The following is a 27598-nucleotide window of genomic DNA, read 5'->3' as shown; positions in this document are numbered from 1 at the left end:
GGACACAGTACAAAGGAAAATGACTGGTCCTGGTTACAATTTTGAGGCTAAACCATAAAATCAGAAATATGCCATTTTCATGTGCTTTAAAATTGTGTATCCAAACTTGAGATTTGAAAAGTGTGGGTTGGATTCCATTCCCAGTATACTTGGGACAGTAAGACAAGCCACATTTCTGCGTGATGGGGGAGGAGTCTGGGCTTGTCTCAGTTACAAGGGTTTAAAACAAAAATGTGAGACAAGTTGATTGGGTCAGTGAAGAAAAAAAAGAATAAATCTAAAACTTAAAACAAAGGGAAGTCAATCAAAATGTGTTTGATTTATTTGACTGTGGAGAAAAGTTTCTACACCCTCAAGCACTGAAAGCCGCTGAGTTTATTTTCACATAACCTCAGGGTGAAGGGTGCAGACGGAACAAAAAGGAAACTCATTATTTTCAGTTCATCTTATGGTGATGGGCAGATTTTTAACTAATTGGAATAGTAGATGAATAATAATCCCAAGTGATTTTTTTTCCTGTGTTGCATAAAAGACAACTTTCATGTTTGACCAAAAATAATGACATTTTCCAATTAAATGAATTTTCATTGTGAGTGAAGTGGCCTCAGGCATGGGGATAGATAATGCAGGACCCCTCAGGAGGTGGTGATCTCTGCTACTGCACTCAGAAGGCTAAGTCCCAGACGTCAAGGAGATCCTCCATTCTTGTTCCACTCTCCCCCAGGCTGATACTTGGAATGCTTTCTTTAGAAGTATGTCTTTGAACGTTTTACATTGAAATGCTTCTGGAAGGGGAAAGATTTACCATTACCTTCCCAGGGAAAGCAGCAAATATGTGACCTTCCTGTTTTCCCCTTCACAGCAGCTCTTGGTAATCAACCTCAGATTTCTTCCCAGTATGCTCTGTATCCAGAATCTTCTCTCCAGCACAGCTGTCCAGGAAGCCATTCCAAATTGATTCAATAGAACATGAAAGTTGACACCTACTTGACACTCCTAATTTTTATCTTATGTGAATGAGTTTATTAAATCAGCAAATTTTTCAGAGTGAGAAAGGAAAGAAAGTGTCGTTTCTGGATTGGAAGAAGAGAAGTCACCATTAAGGGGGTTTTCTGGGTATTGGCGAGGCAAGCACTCTACCAACTGAGCTATTTCCCCAGCCCTATCAATAGCCTTTTAAAGAGAAAGAGGTCTCATATATCTACTGCTAAGTGCCGTATACCATTATTAGCTTTTTTGCATTAATTTTGTCATGTTTTCCTTCACAGCAGCTTTGGAAAGGAGGTGAGAAGGGTGAGAAAGGGAGAGAGAGGTCTCAATTGTACCTTAGAGGAAAGTAAGCTTCCATGACTTGAAATGACTTGTCCAAAGTTAAAGTGCAAAGCTGTGACACAGATCTCAAGTCCCTGTCTTTCCAAAGCTGTGACACAGAACTCAAGTCCCTGTCTTTCCAGTGTACACTGCAATTTTATACATAGTTTCCAGAATTACATAGAATTAGACCAAAATGCATGTCCTAAGAATCTTCTTGCGGTAACCTACATTTTTCAGGCCTATCTCCTTAGCAACAAAATTCAACATTAATTTAAATGGACTAAGAACTAAAATTTCTATTTGTTCAATCTTTGTTATTTTAACCTGGTGAACAATAGCACAGTTCCCTGGAGATGATAAAAAAAAAAAGAAAATCCAGATATTTTCCCAGTCTCAATCATTTGAACTTAAATTTTCCTTGTGGGTTTTCTTCTGTGATATTTTACTATTCATGTTTGTGGTTAAATTGTCTAATTCATTGCATATGTTCATCTGACAAAATTAACTGAAATGGTTGGAGGAGAGAGATCTTGCTATAAATATCCCAACCTGGCTAAAGAAATAATATCATTGAGGATGGCACAATCAATGATTTTTAGCAAGTACAGTAGCCTTATAGATACAATTGCTAAGTTATTGATTAGATCAGATATAGATAGATAGATGATAGATATATGTATGTGTGTGTGTGTGTGTGTGTGTGTGTGTGTGTGTATCAGACATAAAACTGATTATGTATTGGGTCACTTTGAATGTTCCTAATAAGTATGGGGTCAGTCCTTTTATCTTTAAGTTAACCTTCTGAGAGACAATTTCAGCATCCATTTCCAATCAGGAATAGCAAACCTATTTTTATAGTGAGTCTTCTGTAATGTCATGCTGTTGTTTAAGAAAGTTAGTGAAGGCTGGGGCTGTAGCTCAGTAACAGAGCACTTGCCTCCCATGTGTGAGGCACTGGGTTTGATCTTAGCACCATATAAAAATAAACAAATAAAGGCATTCTGTCCATCTTTAACAACCATTTTTTTTTAAAAAGTCAGTGGGTATTTATTGAGTGCCAACCTATTGTATGCTTATGTTATACCTCAATACTAGTGAGAATGCTAAAGGAAAAAATGACAGCCAATGTTGCTTAGTGTTGAGAAAGCTAGGGAAAGCTTCCACGACCCCTGTTCCTCCCTGCCATGCACAGCCACAGTGTGCTGGGCAGCATCTCTGATGTAATCTCCCACAGCTCACATGCATCCTCTAGTGCTCTTATTAATAATAAGTCCATGCCACTTATTAGGGGCCAGACCGCCTGTCATACATTTCACAGTAATTCATTTAATTCTCTCTGTATACCTAGAAAGTAGCCACTCCATTTTATAGTACAGAAATTGCTAGTACTGTTCTGCATCAGAGTATTTAAGCTATACTTAGGTCTGAGCTAGAAAGTCTTATAATCCAGGTAGGAGCAGGTACTTGTTCTAATAGAAGGATGCAGTGTGATTGATAAGAAAGAATCTGGTAAATCTTCGAAAGAGTAAACAGAACCAGATGTGTGACTGGTTATGGACTCTGAGGAGAGGGGGCATGCCAAAGAGCCCCAAAGGTCACTAACTTTAAAGACTGATCAAATGATGGCGTGCCCCCAGGCAGTGGGGTATTTGAGATGGGAAGCAGTTTAGGGGAAGTGGTCAGGAGTTCAGCTTTGATCTGACTCATCAAGGTGATGAAGTCAACTCCAAATTGATTGGTATAACCTACAGATGTGGTGAAAGGGCAAAACAGTGTAGCATGGTGGTCAGGTCTAGGATATAGAATGAAAACCTCTAGTGTCAGTGTTAGCACTTCCATGACCCTGTGTACTCTTATCCAAACCTGTTTTCTTACCTGTTACTGGGTTTCTATTATAATCAACAAAAGAAAATTTAGAGTTAAGGTGAGATACCAAAGGTTAGACAGCTAATGAAAGGCAGATTCCAGGTCATAAACCTAAATGAACTATCTTTTAAAATGTGTAATCTGATTGCTAACTATTCTGGGAGAAAAGAATAATCACATTCTTAAGTCAAAGCTAAGAAGACCCTATCATGTCATCCAAATTAAGACACTTTGAGTAAAAGTGGGTGCTATTAATAAATACATTAAAAAGACAGGCTTTCTGGTGCAATTGTGGGAGTCCAGGAAAGGAGTACAAATGATTACATTACTTGCAGCCAACAGAAGAGAAACTTTTGAAATCCTGCTTGTGAAACCACAGGTATGGTTTCCAATTTTGAATAAACATAATTCTGGGTGGAAGAGGGTATATTCAGGATGTATTTTCCAGCTGGGCTCCTTTGTATACAATGATTAGTCTCCTCTCATCTCTATCTCAGCAGTGTTCCTCACCCCACAACTATCCCTTGTCCCACATATGACACTCAAGCCACTGTGATTATTCAGTTGTTTAGAAGGAAAAGGGGTGACTTCATTGCATTAATACATCTGGTCTTGTTTCCGTTGTCTGATATTTGCTCATTGCTGATTGCTGCCTGGTAGTTGCTCCGCTCTGCTGCTGATTGGTCTGCTGGCATAAAGTACCATGAAGAGTCCATCCATGCTGCTTACGTCTATGTGATAGAGAACAGCAAGCACTATATCTACATTGAAGTAAGTCCTGCTCATGTCACACATTGTGCAAAACTGCCTGCCCAGAAATGTCACCGAGACCACAGGTTCAGGACCTGCCATATTAATATGTGTCTATAGAACTGTGAAGAGTGCTGGAGAACTGCTAATTCCCATCACCTGACTATTGATCTCCCCTGAAATTCATTCTGCATTGTCATTGACTCAAGCGTATACTGGGGGTCTCCCAAATCCATGTTATTAAAATGTGTCAACTCACTGTAATATTGTTTGCCAAAAATATCCCAACATGAATGTGTCAGTTTGTGGCTTGGTTGGAGGGCTGAGATGTGAGGCATGTGCTATTTGAGGTCAGCACACATATAGAGAGACATAGTAGCTAAAGAGATCATGCAATAGTTTGGGGATGTTGGACTATGGAGAGTATAGGGAAATGAACATGGAAAAGGAAGATGTGAGATTGTTAAAGGCAGGAACCACCTTCTTCAATACTCTTTGAACAACCATTCATTAGAAAGGGGTTTCAGGTCCCAGAGTTTGTGTGCAGAGTATATGAGAAAATCTGGGAACACTGAGTTTAGTCTGGGAACTTTAATTGCACTTCAAAGTGGACATAAAAATAGTTCAGGGCACTTGGAAAACCCTGAGAAAATAAAAAGTCCCAGTAATGGAAAAAATACATCAGAGTTCATCTCCCTTCCTTATTCTAACTTTTTTTTCCCCATTGAATAAAATGGTGAAAGGGTGGTGGATGAGCAGGAGAGAATCATTCTATCCCTATTTTCTTTCTCCTTGAGTGCTTGCCTGCTCCCTGTGCATACTGTGACAATTCATTAAAGGCAAACAGCAAAGAATTGGAGCCTTATTTATTTTGCAGGCCTGGAGAAAGGAAAGGCTAATTTAAAATATTAGCAGGCTAAATGCAACATGATATCCTGACTGGGATCTTGACATAAAGAACATTAGTGGGAAAATTAGTGAGCTCTGTACAAAGTCTAGAGGTTAGTAATGCCATTAGTACTACTGCCTTTGACAGTTGTACCATAGTAATTTAAGATGCTAAAGCTGGCTCACTCTTTTTTAGTAGTTTTCATGTTGCCTTTTTTAAAACACTAGCTTGGCATTAAATGGTGTCAGTAGTGTCATGTAGGTACACATGGTATGCCATGTAGGTACACATGATCTTGGACATGGGCCAGGTTGACACTCCTCTAGTCTAGGTAAAGTAGCATTCACTGTACTCCTCCAAAAAGAAAAGAAATAAAGGACATGACATGTGGCCAGTCTGTGTTCACAGCTGTGGAGGAATGCTAAACTCCTTTGTATTATGAATTAAGAAAACAAAAACATGGTTTAGTTGCCATTGGGATTTCATTTGCTTAATGCCCTACAGCAAACCACAGTCTCAAATGAGTTCCTGCACAGTGTCTTCCTATAAGTTTTTCTTCTCCTGAGGCATTTTGCAGATTTGTGTACTTTAAGTGTAAACATTTGTGATTCATAAAAATGATAATGCTGCAAACAGAGGGTAATCATATTTTGAGTTATTGGTTATAAATCTTCATACCTTGAGATGATTAACAAATATTGCTTCAAGATGATTGTCCTTAGAAATTACAGTTGCATTATAAGAATCTGGATTCTATTTGAACACATAATATTTACATTTAATTTTTGACATCCCCTTATGCAGCAACAAAATCTTTTCCACCATTATGATGATAATGCCATAGCTGAGTTTCTAGTAACAGTTTTAAAGGATGTTTTATAGATGCATGAATACCAGAAGTACTTAGAGAACTATTTCTTTTTCCATTTTATTAGTATATATATATATGTATGTGTATATATTATATAAGAATATACATACAACGTACTAACAAAAGAGATTTGAAAATCCTTAAAATAGAAGTTCAGGAATAATCAGAGGACCCATCCTCCAAAAAAAAAAAAAAAAAAGAGAGAGAGAGAGAGAAAACATGAAAGTAAATTCAAGGAAATAATGGAGAAAGGTGTAGAGAATTAGATCTGTAGTCTACCTTGTTAAAAAAAAGTACATTTAGCATGAGACAGGATGTTTATCAATATAGAATTTTTAATCATGAGCATTTATATAAAATGTGAATCTGAAAAAAAACCCTAACTCTGGAATATTCTATGTTCTAAGAATGTAATTTAAAAGTTTGAGGGTGAAGTAACAGTGCAGCCTGCCTCTTGAGGAGGGTGTTCTTAGTAATCAAAGACCTAGACTATGCATGAGACCCAGAATCAGATGGTTGTGCTTTGATTCTGTGTCATTTGCTTTCCCAATGTGATCAGAACACAGCTGCTGTGTGACACACTTTTTTAAAAGTACAAATGTCATTTTTATTGACTACATTTTCCTTAGACTATGTGTAAACTACTAAGAAAGGAATGCCTTCATGATGGCCCCATTTTTTTTCCTCACAGAACCAATTTTTCATAAGCTGTGCTGATGACAAAGTAGTATTCAACAAAATAGGCGATGCTATCGCCCAGCGGATCCTGAAGGCTCACAGGTAATGTTTCGACTCTTATTTTGGGGAAGTTGTTGATGACGATGTCCTTATTTCCTATGAACATGACTTTTCAAAGCCCATTTTTAAAGGGCTGTCATTTCCTGTAAACTTGAATGTGGTCCAGCCAGTGGTAGGTTGTTGTTTGCTTTAATCTGAGTCACTAAGAATTTTTGAGTCCATTTTGGTGGGACAAATAGGATGTCCAGTCATTTTTTCCTGGCCACACTCTTTCCCATGCATGAGATTTGTGGTTTGATTTATTTAATAGCAGACAGTGATCTATGTTCACTTATAAACAAGGCAAAATAAACATCTTTTGCCATGGATTATATTTAAATTCTTGTTCCCATCTGTCTTATGTCTTCAGCTCATGGGATTATTCCTTAAATAATAGTTTTATTGAGATAGAATCCACATCCTAAGTAACCACCCACTTAAAAACTGTACAGTGTACCAATCTTTAGTATATTTATAGAGTTGCACAACCATCACCTAATCAATTTTAGAATATTTTCATCATTCCAGGAAAAAAAAAAATGCCTTTTGGTAGTCATCACTTGTTGCTTTCTTTCCTGAGCCCCCTTAAAATTCCCAAATCTACTTTTGTTTTTTGTAGATGTGCCAACATGAGCATTTCCTATAAATGGAATCATTTAATATATTGTCTTTTATGAGTGATTTCTTATAGCTCATCTATGTCATAACGTATCAGTGTTTTCATCTCTTTTTATTGCCAGCTACTATTTCATTCTATGGATATACCACATTTTATTTGTCCATTTGGCTGCCATGAATAACATTGTTATAGATGTTCTGTACTAGGCTTTTTCTTTTGCTTTGTTTTAGAGATTCACTGTGGTATGTACATTATGTACATAGAAGAGTTTGGTCAGATTCATTCCAACATTTTTCACTTTTCTGACCCTCTTCCCTCCTTCTTCTACTCCACTCTCTCTTCGATTTTTTATGGGATTCCCTTTTCCCCCTTTTTCTTTTGCTTCCCCCTCCCCTCATTGTGGTCTCACTTCTGCATGTCTGAGACACCTTTAGTGGTTTTATGCAAACATGTTTTTGTTTCTCTAGGGGTAAAATTGCTGGGTCATAATGGTAACTCTCTGACATTTTAAGGAACTGGCAGACCATCTTCCAAAGCAGCTATACCACTTTACATTCCTACAGTGTATGAGCTTCAATTTCGCTATATCATTATAAATTCTTATTATCTCTCTTTCCATTACAATTATTCTAGTAGGTATGAAATAGCATCCCAATACAGTTTTAATTTGAATTTCTCTAATGATTAATGATGTTGAGCATCTTTTTGTGTGTTTATTGACCATATACGTATTACACAGCTACCTTGCCCATTTTTATTGAGTTACTTGTCTTTTTATTGTGGAATTGCCAGTTCTTTAAATATTCTAAATACAAGTCCAATATAGGATACATGATTTTCAAGTATTTTTTCCCATTCCATGGGTTTTTTTTTACTTTCTTGATGATATTGTTTGAAACATAGACATTTTAATATTGATGAAGCCCAAGTTATCATTTTTTTATTTTCTAAGAATGATCAATGGGGTTGTGGCTCAGTAGCAGAGCACTTACCTTGCATATGTGAGGCACTGGGTTCAATCCTTAGTACCACATAAAAATAAATAAACAGGGACCAGGGTTGTGGCTCAGGGGTAGAACACTTGCCTAGCATGTGTGAGGCACTGGGTTTGATCTTTGGCACCACATAAAACTGAAAAAATAAAATAAAGGCATTGTGTCCATCTACAACTAAAAAGAAAATCAAACAAATAAATAATCAAAATAAAGATATTATGTCCATGTAAAACTAAAAAATATTTTTAAAAAGAATAATCAGGATCATGAAAATTTATGCCTGTTTTCTTCTTATAACTTTATAGTTTTTAGCTTATATATCTTTGATTCGTTTTTAATTATTTTGTGTATATGGTGTGAATTAGGGGTTCATCTTCATTCCTTTGCCTGTGGATGTGGAGTTGTCCCAGCTTTACTTCTTGAAAAGATCTTGAATTGTCTTAGTATCTGAGAGTATTTCTTTGTATGGCCGATTTTAGCTCTATGTAAAAGTAGCAGCATAAGAAAGCAAAACCATTTTTTTCATTAGTTTAAGTCATTGAATGCATCAGTGAAGAAATTAATTAAACATGTTATAAATACATATGTATTTATACATATTTGGGGATTAAAACATTTTTTTTTACTTCTACTGTCGTGTTGTACCTTGATTACTTTCTTTCACATATTATGTGGTTATTTTAGCTTAAAAATATAACTGTAGCTCTCAACATTTAATATGATTCATAGTTTATATTTCAGCATGATCTTGCTGAATCTTCACAAATAATCATGATAGTAGGTTATATAGCCATTGCTGTTTTTCTCGTTGCTGCTCCCATTTTAAGAATTAAAAATTGAGATTCAGGAGGTTGTATGAATTGTCTAGGCCACTAACAGCCTTAGGCAAAACCAGCTTTGAGCCCATCCTCACACTTTTTTGACCAAGTGACTCCCCAGTGCCATGTAACCCTAATTCATAAGTGGTTAGGTATTTACGTAGGCAAGTGGATTGGTCCTCTGGTTTTTCCCCCCACTTTGACCACTCATTAGATGCAGGCTGACCCCAAGGGGACAACCTTGAGTGAGGCAGGTCCCTTTGGCCTATGGAGGGCAACAACTGGAGAAAGTCTGAGGCCAACCTCTCAGCAGCTGAGTGTTTGGCTGGGTTGATCCTAAGGTGAGGGATTATCGGCAGCAACTATAGTATCCACCCCATACTACAGGGTGCATAGTGGATCTTACCCTTGACTGCACATTGAAATCACCTTTGGACCTTTACAAAATTAGAAAGAGCTAGACTCAACTCTAAGCTTACTGGACCATAATTTCCAGGAAGAGGGGTGCAGTCACCTGAATTTTATAATGCTCCAAAGATGACTGCAGGGCATGACTACGATTGTTTTGTCTCATCTAGAAGAGCCAGACACAGCTATAAATATTAATGGTGGCCTGTGTTTTAAAGGTGACCTTTATGCCTTGCCTTCTCATATGCTTTTAAAAGAGATTCCCCATAGGATCTGTTTCTGAAATGACTTAAAAACAGCCTTGTTTATAGTTAAACATACATGTACATCCAGAGATTTCTTGCATCCTTGCCAGCTTTCCAATTTTATGGGGTAATTTATGTTTAATTTATAAATTTGCATTATTTTTCTATCAACTCTTGCATTTTGTTGATGCAGGTGCATCTGCTTTATTTATGAAGCACATTTGGTAAATAAAAAATGTTAGGAAATTAGAGTTAGTCACAGACATACATTAAGCTGACAAATGTGTTCATTGAGCTGAGCAGCACATCATGAATTTTGGAACTGTAATCAGCTAATAAGTAGAGAAAGATGCACTTGAGTTATTATTATTTTCCTATAAGTGTGTGGTATAATGAGAACCAGTGAAATTTGTTTTTACGGGTTTGGGAGCCTGAAAGAATATTTTTCTTTGCCATATTAATTTGTCTCTAAAAATCTGGACTTCTTCTAAAATCATAAAATGCTAGCATTTCAGGGTGGGAAGGAACTTTAAAACATTTTCTAATCCCAAGAGATGCTCCTGAAAGAAAAAAATTCTGTGATAAAAGAGTGTGGTAAGTTGTAGATGATATCTCATGCTTGGAGGTTCACAGGGCACATTAAAGACTGGCAACTTCAAACTTTCCTTGTAGAAAATTGGATATGAGCGCATCCTATTTCAAATTAGCTGTATGTTATCAAACTCTGATTTCTCAACAGTCTCACTTTCTTTAACAATTTCAAACTGGTACAAGTCTTATGCAGATTTTCAGTGGACGCACACACACCATGAAAACACATTTTCTCCTTTTCTCTTCGTTTTCACAGTATTGTTCCTCTTCTGTGGTAATTGCCACTGTAAAACATTTTTTTCACTTAATAACTTGAATGCTGTGAGCTTGTAATTCTTAGGCAATTTCAAAGCCGAGTTTTAAAGCTCATCCTGCTGGCTACCTGCAATGGGGTATCTCCTTTTCACTAATTAGGGGTCTGGACATGTCATCTCCAAGCTTACCCCCTCTTCTCTCATAGAGTTCTCTGTTTTCTGCTCTTCTGAGACTCAGAAATTCCATGCCAAAGTCACATTCTTAGCAACAAGTATAATTTTGGCTGTTGAAAAAGAAGAATCCACTACAGCACATAGTAGACAGAAGGAAATGACAGTCAGCAGTCAGCCAGGCCTGACCAAGGAATGCAGATCCTCTTCCAGGTCCCTCCCACCTGAATCTGATGTTTCCAAATCCCTCAACTGGTCTGAGTCTTTTTCTGTCAGTGTTGGAATCTAGACTCACACCAGTTCCCTTAAGCAATTTTTTCGCTCCCCTCACTTCCTTCTGGTTCCTTCTTGATAGCCATAATTCTTTATAGAAACTGGTTTTTACAAAGCCTCCCTGTTCTGATCCATGACCCAGAGTTTGAACTAAGAGCATCAGGGAAATCACTACAGAAAACATGTCTGATCAAATAAGGAAAAGAGTCTTAGAGTTGAGACCAGCTCCCCATCCACTTCAAATCCATCTTAGATAGCTCAAATGAGACTGGAATTCAGGAAGGGGAAAATCTAACCCATTATCTAAAATCAACCATTTCATCCTATGTTTGAATAAGTCAAAAGACAGAACAGGGCCAGCTGATCCAGATAGAAACATTTTAAAACACTGTGTGCCATGAACAAATGGCTTCTGAGGATAATCTCAGATCTTTACTTATAGAAACTTGACACGTATCATTTTTCTGCACTGGTAGAAAGTCAGGAAGTGTGACAGTATATTTCATATTGTGATCACCAAAAAGTTGACATTTACAATGAAATTAGGCACTTAATGTCTCTGTGTTTTTATAGTAAATTGCATTTAAAAAAACACTATTAAGCTCTATGAAAAATATTTAGTTGTTAAAATTGCTCAAATCCCGCCATGGTTCTTGTAACTGTGAAAGAGCTATGGTTTGCCCATAAGTAGGTAGTCTGAGGAATACCCTCTAAGAAATCTAAAATTATTGGGGTGTCACATATTTGGAGACCTAGGTTCTCTCCAACTCTGTTATCCACAGATATGTGACATTTTGAGTGTATCTGGTTGTTTTTCAAACACTCTGTTTCTTCACCAACAAAGAGAATGATAATATCATACATATGAACATGTATGAAAGTAGTCTGTATATTGTTAAGTATCAAATGTAAGAAATTATTATAATTCCAGGACATTTATCATCTGGAAATATGTTTTGCACTGTTGATGCAAACAAAGATAAGCAACATTTGAATCAAAATTAATAATTAGGCTAGAAACAGAAATGTTTTAATTAAAGAGATCTCTAATTATTATTTGTTTTAAATCCTTGAGTGGATATGAAGAATAAGAAAACCTTGCTTTGGTTTCTTACCTCTGGCTCTTGTGCAGGTGTAGGAACGTGATAGAAACACTTGTGTTCCTGGGGATATAACCCAGGGCCTTGTGCATTCTGGGCAAGCTCTCTACCACTGAGTGACATCCCACTTCTGTTGAGATGTGTCCTGTCTGAAATTATAGCAGATCATTCCTCAAAGTCCATTTTTGGATTTCCCCATCATTGATTTGATAATACACTCCCCAAAATTATAAGGTAAAAGGTATTCTGAAGCATGAGTTCACTTTTGTTTTAATGTTAGACACTATATACTTTGTTGTTCTTGGAAGCTTCCTAATTGTAATCACTGGTTGTTAATTAAATAGAAATGTTACCAAATTGTTTTTGAGTCTTTCCATATAATAGGTGCTTGACATGTCTTGCTTCATCTAATCTTGAATGAAGGTTGGATGCAGAATTATCCCCATTCTACAGATGAGGCAGCTGAGGCCAGGTGACGTTTGTTAACCTCCCCCAAGTCATATGGCTATGGAATGGGAACAGCTAGCTGCAAACTAGATCTTCAGTTTATACTTTTCACCTGTAAATTAAAAAAAAAAAAACTTCTTTCCTATCAAGGAACATAGAAATTCTCTAATGTTAAGCTTCCCGGAAATCTATGAGAGAGAGATTTTATCTCAATATTTTAAAATCAGATCAGTGTTTTATTTTTTAAAGTAATTGCTTGATAGATTTTAAAAATCTCTTAGATTTAAAGAACATCTATATCCTATAATTTCCACATCCTATAATTTTGTACCAAACTGAAAAGACCTGTTGGGCATGTTACAGAAGCACTATCTTAAAGAAATTTAAACTGCAGTTATTATCAAAAGAATTTTAAAAAAAAACATTTTAACTATACTAGTTGCTAGCTTCACATTTTTTTCTTGTGGGATATCTTTTAAGCTCTGATAACATTCCTAAAGAGGTTACATCGGGGCACAGATGAGAACAGATCATGACAGGAGAACTTTTGATTTAGATCACTTAGTGTTTTTATTCTATTCCAAAAATTATACAAATGATCATCTCAGCAGATAGAAAGATGAAAAAAATTAGCACAGGGCAGGGGCCAGCAATAATTCTGAGCTGAGTACATACTCTGGCAGAGAGAGAAAGGAAGGGATAAACTCTTTAAAGAGAGAGAGGAGAGAATGAAAACTGCTGGGCCAAACTGGGTTTAATAAAAGGTTTTGTAGAATCTTAGTTGAGGGCCGCTAGGGATATGTCTGCCAAAGGTTATCAAGTCCAAGGTGAAGCCTAAGTCAAACATGCTGGACTAACCCAGCATCCCCCAACATTCTTACACTCTAAAGCTTGCCATTTTCAAAAGACAAACAGTGAAAAAAAATGTCTGTGCACAGCATATAATACATCATAGTCGATAAAGTCAACATTTTAATAGGTAAAGTCAGTGCTAAATGAGGCCAGCATTTCTAGTGGACTAGCAATGGTTTTAGCCAACTCCCCCAAGTACAGATGAGAACACTGAAACCCAGAAAGATTTACTGCATTTTAAAAGATTTTCCAATCACAAAATCAAAGGGTTATGTCCCAAACCACTGATGCAAGTCCAACATAGCTGATACCACCCTGGTATAAAGTTCTCCCAAGAGAAAAACGCCAACCATGGTTTTTTCTGGTTTCTGAAGGCGTTCATTGCTGCAATGTCTATGACAATGAGAGAATTCATAGCAGCTCTTGAGTCTAAGTAATGAAATATGACCTATAAATCTAATTCTCAAGGAAAAAAAAAAAAAAGAACGCATCTCGCCACTATAGAGACACATTGAGCTCCCTTGGGGTTTTCTTACAGATCCTGAGACTCAGTTGTGAGTGGATCCAGCTTCTCCTCACTGCTATTCATGCTGCACAGGAATGGGGGGGTGAGGGGTGGAGGAGGAGGTGGTTTGACGGGAGACACCAACAAAGGGATGTAGAGGCCTGTCACCACAGTGACCCATCTACATGGAGAATTGTTTCTCTGCTTTTAAAGGTTCAAGCAGCATTACAGCAATCACAAGACTTAGAAAATATTAACTTCAAAAAGTCTACACAATAACCACCCTAAAAAAATCACTGTTTTCTTTTTTGTCCATATTGAGATATATATATATATATATATATATATATATATATATATTTATATTTCCATTTTCTGTTGAATCACCTTTTTTTTTTTTTTTGTCCCTATAACTTAGGTGAATTTCCAGCTCAGGCCCTATTTCCACACAATAAGAGGAAATTTCCTTTAGGCATTCTTGATAAAAGTGGCCAGATTCAGTGACTTCTCATTATCTCTGCTCTGCATTCTGTCAGTGAGGGTGCTGCCGCTGCCTCCCACCTCCCCCACCCCCATCCTTGGTGTAGATGCTAAGGAGCTGTGGATCTCCCGGAAGGGACTTTCAGATCTTGGCACTGATCTCTCAGATTTATTCTGGCATCTGCTTAATGTCACTCAAGGACTTCTGCCTTCTCCTTTCACAGCTGCCTTTGTGCCCCATCTCCTGTAGGCTGCCAAATCACATGAGCTGGTGGGCTGTGCTCTTGATTTTGTCTGGGCTTCACCTGGAAGAAAGGCTTAGCTTCTCCTGGTTCTCATATCCTCAGGGAATGGGGTTCTGTTTTCCCTGGAACTCTGCCTGAGGTGATAGGATAGAATCTCTACACTATCTCACCCTTTACCTTTTTTCCCTGCAGCTTCAGCTCAGAGAATCTCTTGCTACTTCCCAAAGTCTAGAAGGTTGACATTTTTGTGGCTAGGTTGCTTGGTGAGGGTGCCACCCTAGAAGCAAGGCCTGCTTCAGAGCTTCAGGCCCAGAACTAGAAAGTTAACACATCTGGAGGGAAATCGTTCATGGTATTAACTGCCACGATTGCATTGTCTTATCATTGTAACTTTGCATGGGGGCCATTGTTAACACAGCTCAGAAGTATTTTGCTACTGATCCATCATCATGGTCATTTTAAAAATATATATATTTTTAGTTATAGATGGACACAATACGTTTATTTTATTTATTTGTTTTTATGTGGTGCTGAGGATCAAACCCAGTGCCTCACACGTGCTAGGCAAGTGCTCTACCACTGAGCTACAACCCCAGGTCATTTTTAGTGGCTGCAAGATGATCATTCCAGTGAGTGGCTATATCATAGTTAATCATCTGTTATTGAACATTTATTTCCAATTTTTAGCTCTTAACTTGTAACCATGAGAGCTAGTGAATTTCTAAAGAAAGACATATTTTAACAAGAAGCCTGAGAGTACAATTTTACAAAATTGTTCTAAACTCAAGTGGATGAAGCAGTTGCCCACTTGGTGCATAGTTACTTGTGGCTTATTTCCCACTGGCTCTTGACTTGCTTTTAGGATCATAAACACTTTTGCACATTAGGGGATCAGGTCCTGAGCCTAAGCAGAGCGCTGTTGTTTGCACAATCCCAGTGCCATGAGGATGCAGTGATTCAGGAGACTAGCAGCTGCAACTCTGTGGATGGGATCAGGGAGGCCAACTGGACATAGTGCCACACAGAAAGACCTCTTTTCTTGCTTTCCTCCAACTAGAGGTTTATGGTTTGAAATTCCAGAGCTCTTTTTCTTTTTTTTTTTTTTGACAGCAATGAAAATCTAGTTTCTGCTGGTTAGTTTAACCCATTTTGTCATATCATTCCAGAAGTGGAATGCCTATTAAAAAATATAGTATATAATGTATAATTATAAGAATACAATTATGATATAATTAACAGAATTATGACATTAATTAATATAATTAATGTTAATGTGATACTATAAGAGCTCTAGATTATGATTTCCAACCTATTTTAATGCACCTCTGCAATTTTGTTGAAATATTTCCAGAATTAAAAACCTGGGACATGGTGGTTTAAAATTTTTATCTTTTAGCCAGGCACCGAGGTACATGCTTGTAATCCCAGCAATTCAGAAGGCTGAGGCAGGAAGATCACAAGTTCCAAACCAGCCTTAGCAACTTAGAGAGGCCCTAGGTAACTTAGCAACACCCTGTCTCAAAAAAAAATAAAAAGCTCTGGAAATGTCTTAGTGGTTAAGCACTCTGGGTTCAATCCCCAGTACCAAAAAATGGGGAGAAATTATAAATAACTGCATTATAAACAGCAGAGGGCTTGATATGATCTGAAGCTAAACAAGTCCTAAAAAGAAGAAAATGTGAATATTCTGATTCTTATGAACAACAGTTTGCAAGAATGTTTTATAGAATTTTATAGGACATAGTTAACATTCTACATATGAGAGCTCCATTTTTCATGACATTTTTGCTTTTAAAAGACACAAGGATAAAGTGAAACTGTCTTACAAACAGCTTCACAAAGATCAAGTACCACTTCTAGGATTTTTCCAATAAGCATGAAAAATGACTTATATGAGTCAGTATATATATATATACGTATATCTCAAAGCAGTTATTTCAAATGGCAAAAGAATTAGAAACAATTTAAATGTCTATCAATAGAGGAGTGGCTTATATATTAAGGTACAAGATATTCGGTAGCATACTATGTTCCTATTAAAAACTATGTTCTGATGTGGAAGGAGTTCCCAACACATTTAAGTAATAAAAATAACTTTCAGAAAAGCGTTTATAATATTCTAACATTAGTGTGAAAGGAAAGAATATATATAGTAAATTTATACCCTATTTCTAAAAGAATATGGAGGAAATTGGAATTGCCCTCAGGGAGGGGAAACAGGGGCTTATGTATTATATTAAACAGGGCTGGGGACATAGGAATGAAAGAGTATTTTTTTTTCACTATATCTTAAATTTTGTCCTATGAGCATATGTTTCTCATTGGAAAGTGTCATTTATTTGGAGATTCCTCAAAGCCTAAGCATAATGTAACCAAATGAACCAACATTCATAAATATATACTGAAAAGAACAGAAAACCAGGACTCAGATACTGTACGCCAATATTGATAACAGCATTACTCACAATAGCCGGAAGGTAGAAATTACCCAAGTTCCCATCAACAGGGGAGCATGGAATGTTACTCAAACATGAAAAGGAAAAATATTGTGACACATGCTGCATCATGGGTGAGGCATGAGAATGTTCTCTTGAGTTAAATTAGTTGGACCCAAAAGGGCAAGTACAACTACGCTTATATGCAAAATCTGGAATAGGCAAATTCATAAAGACAGAAAGTAATTCAAGGTTACCAGGGGCTGTGGGGAAGGGAAGTGGGGGAATTATCATCTAATAGCTACAGAGTTTTTGTATGAGATGATGGAAATGTTTTGGAAATGGTTGTGATGGCTGTACAACGTTGCAAAAGCAATGAGTGGTGCTTGGAAATTAATGGTACACTGATAAAGTGGATAAAATGGCAAATTCTGTGTTATAGTTTACCACAATAAAATATTCAAATGCAATGCAATTTAAAGAAAAAAGTCCCATGGAGCTTAACCTCTTTCCCTCCAGAGGCTTCCCTAGAACCACACATTCTTCCAACCTGACCCGATCCTCCCAAGGCCAACATAACTGAGTGCATGCTGAAGTCAAGGGTGCTGCACTGGGCACTGCCTGGAATAGAAAGCCAGGTGCACATTCTTCTCTGCTTCAAAAAAGCTTGTCCCGCAGCCTGGGCAGCAGTGCATGTCTCTGCTGGGTGAGGCAGAAAGGTACTGAATCGACTTCTTTGACCTTGTGCTGTGGGAGCACAGAAGCCAAAGTAACCCAATGTGACTGAAGATCCAGGTGTCTTGACAAAGAGAGCAGCCTCTCAGGTGGCTTTGAAGAAGTGGGGTTCACTGGAGGCAGATTGCTGATGGACCTGCCTCATCAGTAGGGAGATGCCTCTCTGAGCAAAGGACTGACCGTAGCCTCCCATCACTGGGGTGAGGTGTGTATGGAAGGATGATTCCGGAAAAGCAGCTAAGGTCAAATGGTGTCAATTCTTAAATGCCCAGTTGAGTTCGTCTGACCTTAAGTGCTGGCTGCAGGAAAAGAGCTTGGGTGTTCTTTGTGTTCTTTTTCTCTGTCCTTTTGCCAGTTAGGGATGTGTGCTTTTTATCCTTCTCAAGCAGAGAACTTGGACAGTTGACGTTTTATTTCAATGTTTTCTTTGCAACTCAAACTGTGTTTGCCATCTAGTGATTAATCCATGCCACTGCAACAACCTACTTAAAATTCCTTGTTTCTCAACTCTGCAGCCAAGCTCCCAGGCCTCCAAATTCCATTCTGTTGACAGTCACTTCTGCCCTAATGCCTACCTCAGCATTCAGAGACAGCACCGTGAAATCGGAACCCTCAGAGTAGCAATAATATTCACATGAAAGAAAACTTTAGTTGTTCAGAAGAAAATGAGCTTTAGAAATTGTGTATTATGAAAAGTTTAAATAGGATCAGACTTGAACTGTATTCAACACCTCTGGGTGAACAAGGTTCATGGAGCACAAGAGATACCACCTTCATTTCTGGAGTTTCTGTTCTTATATAGCTTCCAAAGGGAGACAAGGACTTAACAGTTTGGTGTTCCAAATAAGTGGTACCTATTAGAATGTAACTTTCCAAATTTCTGAATTTCTGGATGCATGTCAAAACAGCCACATTTTCTTCTTCTATTGTCATTAAGTAGATTCCTTTTCCTTCAAAGGTGTCATTAATCATTTGATAGAATGAGCCAAAAATGTTGTGTTTCATGTGCAGAGAACTTAAAAGTAAACATTAGTCATTCCAGAGTCTTAAAGAGCCTACAGTAACATTTTGCAACGGAACTTTAGAGTTCCTTCACAATGAGGTCTTCTACATTGGAAGATATACTGAATCTAGTGTGTCTTTTTGCCCCTGAGATCTAGGTTGTGGGAATTCAGTTAATTGGCAAGTGAATATCTACTATTTTCTAGGCTCTGAGCTAAGTACTATGAATGCTATGGATATAATGTTATACATATGTACACGGTGATAACACCTTTTTCTAAACTTTGTTATAACCCACTCCGCATACCCCACTTCCATGGGATGGAAGGAAGTCCTTTTTTTTCTTCCTTCTCTTTTTTTCTTTTTCTTTTCTTTCTTTCTTTTTTTTTTTTTTTTTTTTTTTAGCTAAAGGAAAAAAGTTTTCTTGCTTTGTTAGTAAAAGACAAACACAGAGGACTACTGTCCCAGAGTCTGTGATTTTTACCCATCAAGGATAACAGGGGATTTTGCTTTTGTTGTTGTTTTTATTTTTGGTACCAGTGATTGAAGCCAGGGAGCTTATCCACTGAGCCACATCCCCAGCCCATTTCTTATATTTTATTTAGAGACAGGGTCTTATTGAATTGCTTAGGGTCTTGTTAAATTGACGAGGCTGGCTTTTAACTCTTAATCCTTCTGATTCAGCCTCCCAAACCGCTGGGATTACAGGAATGCACTACCACACCCAGCTATCAGGGGATTTTAAAAGAGGTGATTCAAAGGCTACAGTCTAGGTATTTTCTTATCCAGAGTTGAAATTCACTTCTTAATTTGGGAGATAATCATTTCTAATAATCTTCTGATGTCAAGCAAATCTTTCTTACACTAAATTTTGTCTTACAAAGGATTGTGCTGTAGAGAGCAAGAGATAAGAGTTCTCACCTTACTGCCAAATTCAACTTGTTGTTCCGGTTACAGATTAGTCGCCTGGATGTAGCTTCTCTTCTCCAATCCAACAGCACCCCCAAGCCCTGGAATGTGTAGACTGGTTTTGGGAAGCCATTCACTCAGTCTTTTAAAAAAAATATATGAACTGCTTGACTGTCATTTTCAACTATACTCTGTCCCCCCCCCCTTTTTTTTTTTTTTTTGTTAATGAGCTTCTGTTCATCTGATTTTGCAGGGAAGGCCAGAGATACCGAGTGTATGTGGTGATACCTCTTCTGCCAGGGTTTGAAGGAGACATTTCAACAGGTGGAGGAAATGCTCTGCAGGCAATAATGCACTTCAACTACAGGTGCCCGAATTCTCAGTAGTCTGTTTCAAGCTTTCAGTTACTTTGCGCATGGCTGCTGCTGCCGGGCTGCTGGTGATGGCAGTGTTCTTCACATTGAACAAAGGGGCACTATTTTACTTCCAAATCTTAGCCTGTTGATAAAATTCAAATGCAGCCTAAAATTGTACATGGTGGTCTTAGGATACAAAGTAAATATGAAAGAATGAAAATATTAGTGCTTTTTCATATTTATCACTTCTCATATATATGTGATAGTATATATTTCATATATATATATATATATATATATATATATACTGTTGTTAAAAATTATCTTTAAGCCATATTTTTTCAGTAATAGAGAAAAACCATAAAATTAAATACCTAAAATGATATGAGTATGATTAGAGTGTATTTAGTTATGTAGCATGTCTCCCAGGAAACTTGGCAATAATAATCTCTTAGGAAATGGAAATTCCTATCTTAAAGAATTTTAATTCTATTTTCTCCATCTACCACATCTCTGCTAAAATTCTACAGAAAGTGGTGACTCCTACACTTGGTATTTTGAAAATCCAGTTTCCATATTCACTCTAAGAGGGACATTTGGGTTCCCCGGAGTCTTTAGACTTGCCAGCGGAACATTGTAAGATGACTGGGAAGTGCCTAGGGGTGGGCAGCATAGAAGGTGATAGAGAGCAGCTCCAAGCTTCCCCTTGGGTCACTTAACTGGGAAAGAGATTGGAAGCCAAGAGGTGAGTAAGTGGACAGGCCTGGATATGAATATGGCTCCTGAGCATGAGCTTGGACCTGACACACAAGAGTTCCACACAGGATGGATCACCCTGGTGATAAGTCACAACAAAGACTAGAACCTGGGTATCTTCTTTAAATAGTTCTTGTTTTTTCAAACCACCTTTAGTTTCTCTCCTTTCTAGTTCAATCTTTTAGAGAGTTGGAAGGGGCAAATAAGGTCTCGCACTTTGTAATCCAAGAAGTGGATTTGTAAATCCAAGAAGTGCTCAAAGTGTAGGTCAAATTGCTCTGCACGCACAATCTGAATGCACTAGAGTTTTCTGCCATTGCATCTATCTCCCAGGGTCATAAGTAAGGATCTGTTTCCCCTGGGGTCATTTTGCCTAGTTAACAGTATGAGAGAACTTGAACTATATTGGTCTATATACTCGGATTGAAGATTTGCCATTTCTAATGTTATCTGATTTACAGCATGACACATAAAGCTATTCAAGTATTTAAGTCACTGACATAATGTTTAATTGGATTTCATCTGCTTCATTTGCCATTCTAATATTATTTTTGGAATATTGTCAGTTGTAATTATTTCCTATGACTGTTTTCTTGAGTTTGAACCAGCTGAATGGAATACATGTTTGGCTCTTGTTCAGAACCCAAACTATAACCTTTTATTATGCAAAAACATCTCTATTTGCTGGCATCATCTTTAATAATATCAGCATTTCCCAGGCATAACTGTATTTTTAATTACTTTCATAGAGCAAGCAGATGGAGCATAGAATTTTTTTTCAGTCTGTATAATTCATCCCCTGTTATCAGAGTCTTGAGAAACAAAATCATAAGCAGAGTCAGTTAAGTCTGGTTTTGTTTTTACGTTTAAGGGCTTTTGTTGAGTTTATGGAGACAACGTAATGTAATAGTTTGCTGAATTCCTAAATCACTCTGCCAATGGTTCAAACTTTTCACCTTGGAAAGCAATGTGATACTATTCAGTATTATCTATTGAGGCATGCTGGATTTATCTTTTCTGTCACCAAATTTAGAAGAAGGAAAGTTCATTTATAACTCATCTTTTTAAAAATAGCTTCTCTTTGTGAAATCTAACTTTAATTTTATAACTTCCATTTATCCACCTCAAAACTGCTTTGTCCAATTAGTTACATTACAAAGCGATGTTCACCTGTGTTTAGCTTTAAAACATGTAGGCACCTTCTCATAGAAGCACTTGTTCTGTTTGTACTTGGATTGGGATTATACCCACACATACTGCAGTCAGAATTGGTTGTTTTGAAACCTCCATAATTATTTCTTTGCATACTTTCAGAACCATGTGCAGAGGAGAAAATTCCATCCTTGGACAGTTAAAAACAGAGCGTAAGTAACTGCTTTTCTTTTCCCTCCAGGATTGTTTTTATGAAGCATGAAACTGTCTGTAATATTAAGTGTGAGGATGAATTATCAGTAATCACAAATGCTTTCACCGAGTTTTTAGAATTCTAGTCACAAAAATTTCTCTACAAAATGATCAGCTGAGGTCAATTATTTATTGCCCAAACCAATGTTCCAATACAGACACTTGAGATGCACAGGTAATAAAAAATGAGAATGTTCATATAATTTTATTTGTTTATTTATAGTAATTTTGCCTTAACAATATCTGAAATTTGTAAGGCACTTCTCATGTGTATTCTCTGCTCACTGTCTACCTCAGTCTTAGAAAGAAACCAGGACAGGGGTCACTCCTGCTTCAAAATTGGGGAAATAAATGCTCTAAGGTCAAGACATATTTACTGCATCTTATGTATGCAGCAGAAGTCTCAGGGTTCTCACAACATATTATTTTATTTAGCAAAGAAAGCCTGCTTTTGAAAGGCATATTTTCAGGTGTCTTCTTTTTTAAAGTTTTTGCTTGTTCTTTTTAGTTATACATGCATTAGAATATATTTTGACACACATACATGGAGTATAACTTCACATTTTTGTGGTTGTACATGATGTGGAATTTCTCTGGTTGTGTATTCATATATAAACAGAGGAAAGTTATGTCCTATTCATTCTACTGACTTTCCCATTTCCATCCACTCTCCCTTCCCTCCAACCCCCCCCACCATCCAATCTGGTGAACCTTCACTCTCCTCCACCTGTTGTGAGTTAGCATCTGCATATCAGAATGAACATTCAGTCTTTAGTTTTTTGAAACTGGCTTATTTCAGCTAGCATGATAATCTCCAGTTATATCCATTTACTGGCAAATGCCATAATTTCATTCTTCTTTATGGCTGACTAATATTCCATTGTGTGTGTGTACCACATTTTCCTTATCCATTCATCTGTTGAAGGGCACCTAGATTGGTTCCATATCTTAGCTATTGTGAATTGAGTTGCTTTAAACATTGATGGGGTCATGTCACTGTAATATGCTGATTTTAAGTCCTCTGGAAATATGCCAAGGAGTGGGTAAACTGGATCAAATGGTAGTTCTATTCCAAGTTTTCTGAGGAATTCAGATGTCTTCTTAATTGATCCTTATATATAGTTCTCCACCACAGTTTATTACATGGAGTTTACTTATTTATATCTCCTTGAACTAACTGTAAGTTCATCCCATAGTGGATAATTCAATAAAATTCTATAAATTTGTGCGATGGTATGGGGAGGCGGCCAGCACTTCATTGGGGATTTTTCTTCCTGCCAAGGAGGGTGTAAGCCTCCTAAGAAATTAAAATATAGAATAATTAGTGAAGAATAAAAGATAAAGTTGGAAAGATAGTTTCAAAAAGGTAGAGTCCCTGATAGGTCCAGTCTACACAAGAGATGGAGCTAGACAATTATAAAATAGCTCTCATGGATTATTTAAGAGGTACATCAAAAGCAGGGATAAGGTTTCAAGCATGGAGTCTTGCTTCATGATGTCTTGCAGTCCACAGGTTGATTGGCATCTTGGCAGGTCACACGCATCTCAGAGAGGCTGTGCAGCTACAGCAGGTCACCCCATCCCTAGTGCTGTGTGGGACCAGGCAGAGCTGCATAGGGCTTACAATGTGTCTAGGCAGTCAACCAGAGGAAGTATCCACTGCAAGTTCCCAGACACCAGATTCTATATTCATTAGGCTTCGATGCGTGTTGTAGTCCACACACAGCCGCCCACGGATAGCTTTCGACACAATAGGTAGAAAAGGTTTCACAGAACTAAACTGGAGTCAGAACCCAGCTTATCTGATGTATAGATCAGTTGGGTCTTGATTATGAAAACCTAGGTGGCCACGCAAAAGAAAAGAGACAACACTCACCAATTGGTGTTTATATGCATTCTCACTTCCTGTGAGAGAGGGAGGTAAAGGGGACTGTTATAGGTCAGAGAGATGCTGTGATAGAAAAGTGGGGCTTGTGGGTAGAGTTTGGATCTCACTTACCTGAGAGAATGGAGATGCCACAAGGAAATCTGGAAGACAGAAGGAGCCGTCATAGCCATGTGATGCCAGGTGATATGACCTCCAGATATGTACAAACCTTAACTGAGTCTTAAGGCGGGGATTATACATTACACTGGCAGCCTCCTAAATGTGGACACTCAATGATGTATTGGAACGTGGGAGAAAAACCTTTAACCTTCCAAGTACGTATAGATTTAACTTAAAATTGTGAAATTAGGACATCAGCAGGAGTGGCAGAGTAAAGATCTCCAAAAATATACTCCTCCATTAAAAACAACAAAAACATTAACAGAAATCTTTGCAATCAACTTCCCAGATTCTAGAAGTTAACCAAAAGCTTGTAACAATCCAAGAATGTTTATTCAAGAAAACCAGCTGCATGTTGTTAAAAACTTCTTCTCAACTCCACAGCAATCTTCAGAACCAACAGGTTCTCAATCATGGCAAAAACCAGGAGCCTACAGGTGGTCAGGGTGCAAGTCAGTGTCAAAGGTCCTTACCCTGACAGTGCTCAGAGCATTGTCATTAACTGACCTGTTTGGAAGTTCCCTTTACACCATCATTCAGAGGACTTACATTTATTTCTCTGGCTCAATGTGCTCAGTGCAAATAACCTTTGACCTAGATATTTATCAAAACAAGCAGCAACAATTATTTAACATCACAGCTTCCTGAGACAGTGATAACAGCTGAGCAAACAAGAAGCTAAAAACTTAAAAGGGAAACCTGGGGAGGGAGAATCCCGTAGTGGGCATCAGGAAGCTCTAACATACTCCTGGGAATCTAAAAGGCTGTGCATATGTATGCGTGCCCAAGGCTATGCCCATGCTCAGGGAAGACTTGAGAACACTCTAAATTCTTACCTCTGGCAGCCCTTAAGGCCCTGGTACAAAGAGAAAGTGAAGCCCAAGGCAGCATTATAAAATGCATGCTCCCCTCACAGATCCTCAATAAAATATAAGAGACTCACTGGTTTCAGGAATTTAAGAAATCATATAAAGAAATCATATATTCTCATGCTATAATGGAATGGAATTATAAACAATAAAAGGAGATTTTGGAAATTTACAAATAGATAGGGAATAACACACTTCCAAATAATGAAAGAATCAAAGAAGATATTGCAAAAGACCGACAAAAAATATTTTGTGGTAAATGAAAATGAAAACACATCAAAATTTATGAGACAAAGTTAAAGCAAGGTTTAGAAAGAAATATATAGCTAAAAGCATTCATCTTAAAAAGAAGAAAAACCTCGAATCAATAATCTAAACCCACATCTTAAGAAACAATATAAAAAAGAGCAAACTAAATCCAAAGCAAGCAGAATGGAAGAAATAATGAAGATTGGAAGGAAGACCAATAAGAAAATAGAAAAACAATAGAGAAAGTCAGCAAGACCAAAAATTGATTCTTTGAAAAAAAAAATTTAAAAGTTAGCAAAACTTTAACTAGACTAAGTAAAAAAAGACAGAAAATTCAAATTATCTAAATCAGGAAATAAGAGAACAGTAGATCTTATAAAAATAAGATTTTTATAAGATCTGAATCATTATATGCTAACAAATTAGTTAAACTAAATAGATGGAAAAGTTCCTCTGAAGACATTGTATTAGCCAGAGTTCTCTAGAAAAACTAAACTGAGAGAGAAGAGTGTGTGTGTGTGTGTGTGTGTGTGTGTGTGTGTGTGTGTGTGTATGTGTGTGTGTGTAGAGAGAGAGAAAAAAAAGAAGATGGAGGGGAGGTGTGTCTATTATGAGGAATGGGCTGACATGACTATGGAAACTGAAAAGTCCCAGTCTGCTGTCTGTGGGATAGAAGATTCCTGAAAGCCATTGGTGTGATTTCAGTCCAAGTTTGGAGATCTAAGAGCCAGAGGGGCCAATGGTACAAATCCCAGTTCAAGAGCAAAAGAAGGCCAATATCCCATCTAAAGTAGACAGGTAGAAAGCCAAAGGGGTGAATTCCTCCTTCATCTGCCCTTTGTTCTGTCCAGGCCCTCAATGGATTGAATTGTGCCCACCAACAATGGGATGGGAAATTTACTTTAATGAATTTACTGACTTCAGTGCTAATCTCATCAGAAACCCTCTCATAGACACCCCCCAAAATAATATTTAATCTAGATATCCCTAGCCCAATCAAGATGATATATAGAACTAACCACCACAGACACAAAATACCAAATCTAATTCTAGAACAAACTGAAACAAGTAAAAAAAAAAATGACTTTGCAATCAACATGTTTCTAAAAAGCTCAGGCCCAGACAGTTTTGCTGGTGATTTCTACCAACCATAAAAGAATCAATATTCATCCTTCACAGACTTTTCCCTAAAAAGATAGACAAGTATTGCCCAATACCAAAATCATTCCAAGAAAAGAAAGACAGGAACCAATATTCCTTAAGATACAAACACAGAACTCCTCAGTGATATTATTAAGCTGAATCAGGCAATATAAAAAGGATTATGAATCATGATCAAATGGGGTTTACCCTATGAATGGTTAGTTTTACATCTGAAAGTAAATCAATATAGTACACAGTGGGAACAGAATAAAGGACAGAGACTACATATGACCATCTTGTTAGACACTGAAAAGTATTTGACAAAATCTAAAATTCTTTCATGATGAAAAACAAATAAGAAAACAACTTAGGAATGGATGAGAACTGCTTCAACCTCATAAAGGGGGATATTCAAATACCAACATCAGGCATCATACTTAAGTGGAGAAAGACTGAAAGCTTTCACCCCGTGATCAGTAACAAGATGAGAATGGCCACTCTTGTCAAACATTAAAATGGAAGTTTTAATCAAGGCCATTGGATAAGAAAAATAAATTCTAAAAAAGGGATAGGGAGGAAAAACAGGAGTAAAACAATCTTCACAAATGGCACACTCTTGTAGGCAGAAAAATCCTAAAGAATTCACACATAGTCATGCAATTAAAGGTAATAAATCAGTCTATTTTGTGTTGCAGCATACAAGATCAATATACAAAAATCAACTTGTTTCTATAATCGGGTGAATTAGCTGAAATAGAAGACCTAACATTGTTAAGATGGCAGTACTCTCCAAATTGATCTATAAGATTCAGCACTATTACTGTCAAAAATCACAGCTGCCTTGTTGAAAAGACTGACAACTAGTCCTAAAATTTATGTGGAATTTCAAGGCATTTAGCATAGCCAAAACGTATAAAAATGAATTGGAAAACCCATATTTTTTATTTTAAAAATTTTCTACAAGCCTAGAACAAGTAATAAAAACATATTGTTGATATAAGGTTAGACATATAGATCAATGGAATTGAATTGACACTTCAGAAATAAGCCATTGGTTTCAACAAGAGTATCAAGAATTCATTGGAATAGTTTCTTAGAATTGTTTTTTCTTTCTTTCTTTCTTTCTTTCTTTTTTTTTTTTTTTTTGAGAATTGTTTTTTCACCAATCAATATTGGAACAACTGAAAAGATTGAGAGAGAGGGAAGCTGAACACCTCAAACAA

At 37.2% G+C, this 27598-nt stretch overlaps 1 protein-coding gene across 4 annotated transcripts in view; it reads left to right on the top strand.

Annotated features, from left to right (window-relative positions):
- The window catches only part of Pld1 (phospholipase D1), a 205185-nt gene that overhangs the window by 148950 nt on the left and 28637 nt on the right, over positions 1 to 27598 (top strand). For all 4 annotated transcript variants that reach the window (XM_078043643.1, XM_078043641.1, XM_078043644.1 and 1 more), the window contains 4 exons: positions 3841 to 3951; positions 6382 to 6470; positions 19805 to 19918; positions 21978 to 22027. In XM_078043643.1, the coding sequence (XP_077899769.1) occupies positions 3841 to 3951; positions 6382 to 6470; positions 19805 to 19918; positions 21978 to 22027 (364 nt within the window). The remainder of the gene's footprint in view (positions 1 to 3840; positions 3952 to 6381; positions 6471 to 19804; positions 19919 to 21977; positions 22028 to 27598) is intronic.

Source organism: Ictidomys tridecemlineatus, chromosome 3, assembly GCF_052094955.1.
Source record: "Ictidomys tridecemlineatus isolate mIctTri1 chromosome 3, mIctTri1.hap1, whole genome shotgun sequence".
In the NCBI taxonomy this organism is placed as follows: Eukaryota; Metazoa; Chordata; class Mammalia; order Rodentia; family Sciuridae; genus Ictidomys; species Ictidomys tridecemlineatus.
Note: the sequence above shows the minus strand (reverse complement) of the source record. Positions and strands in the feature narration are given on the sequence as shown.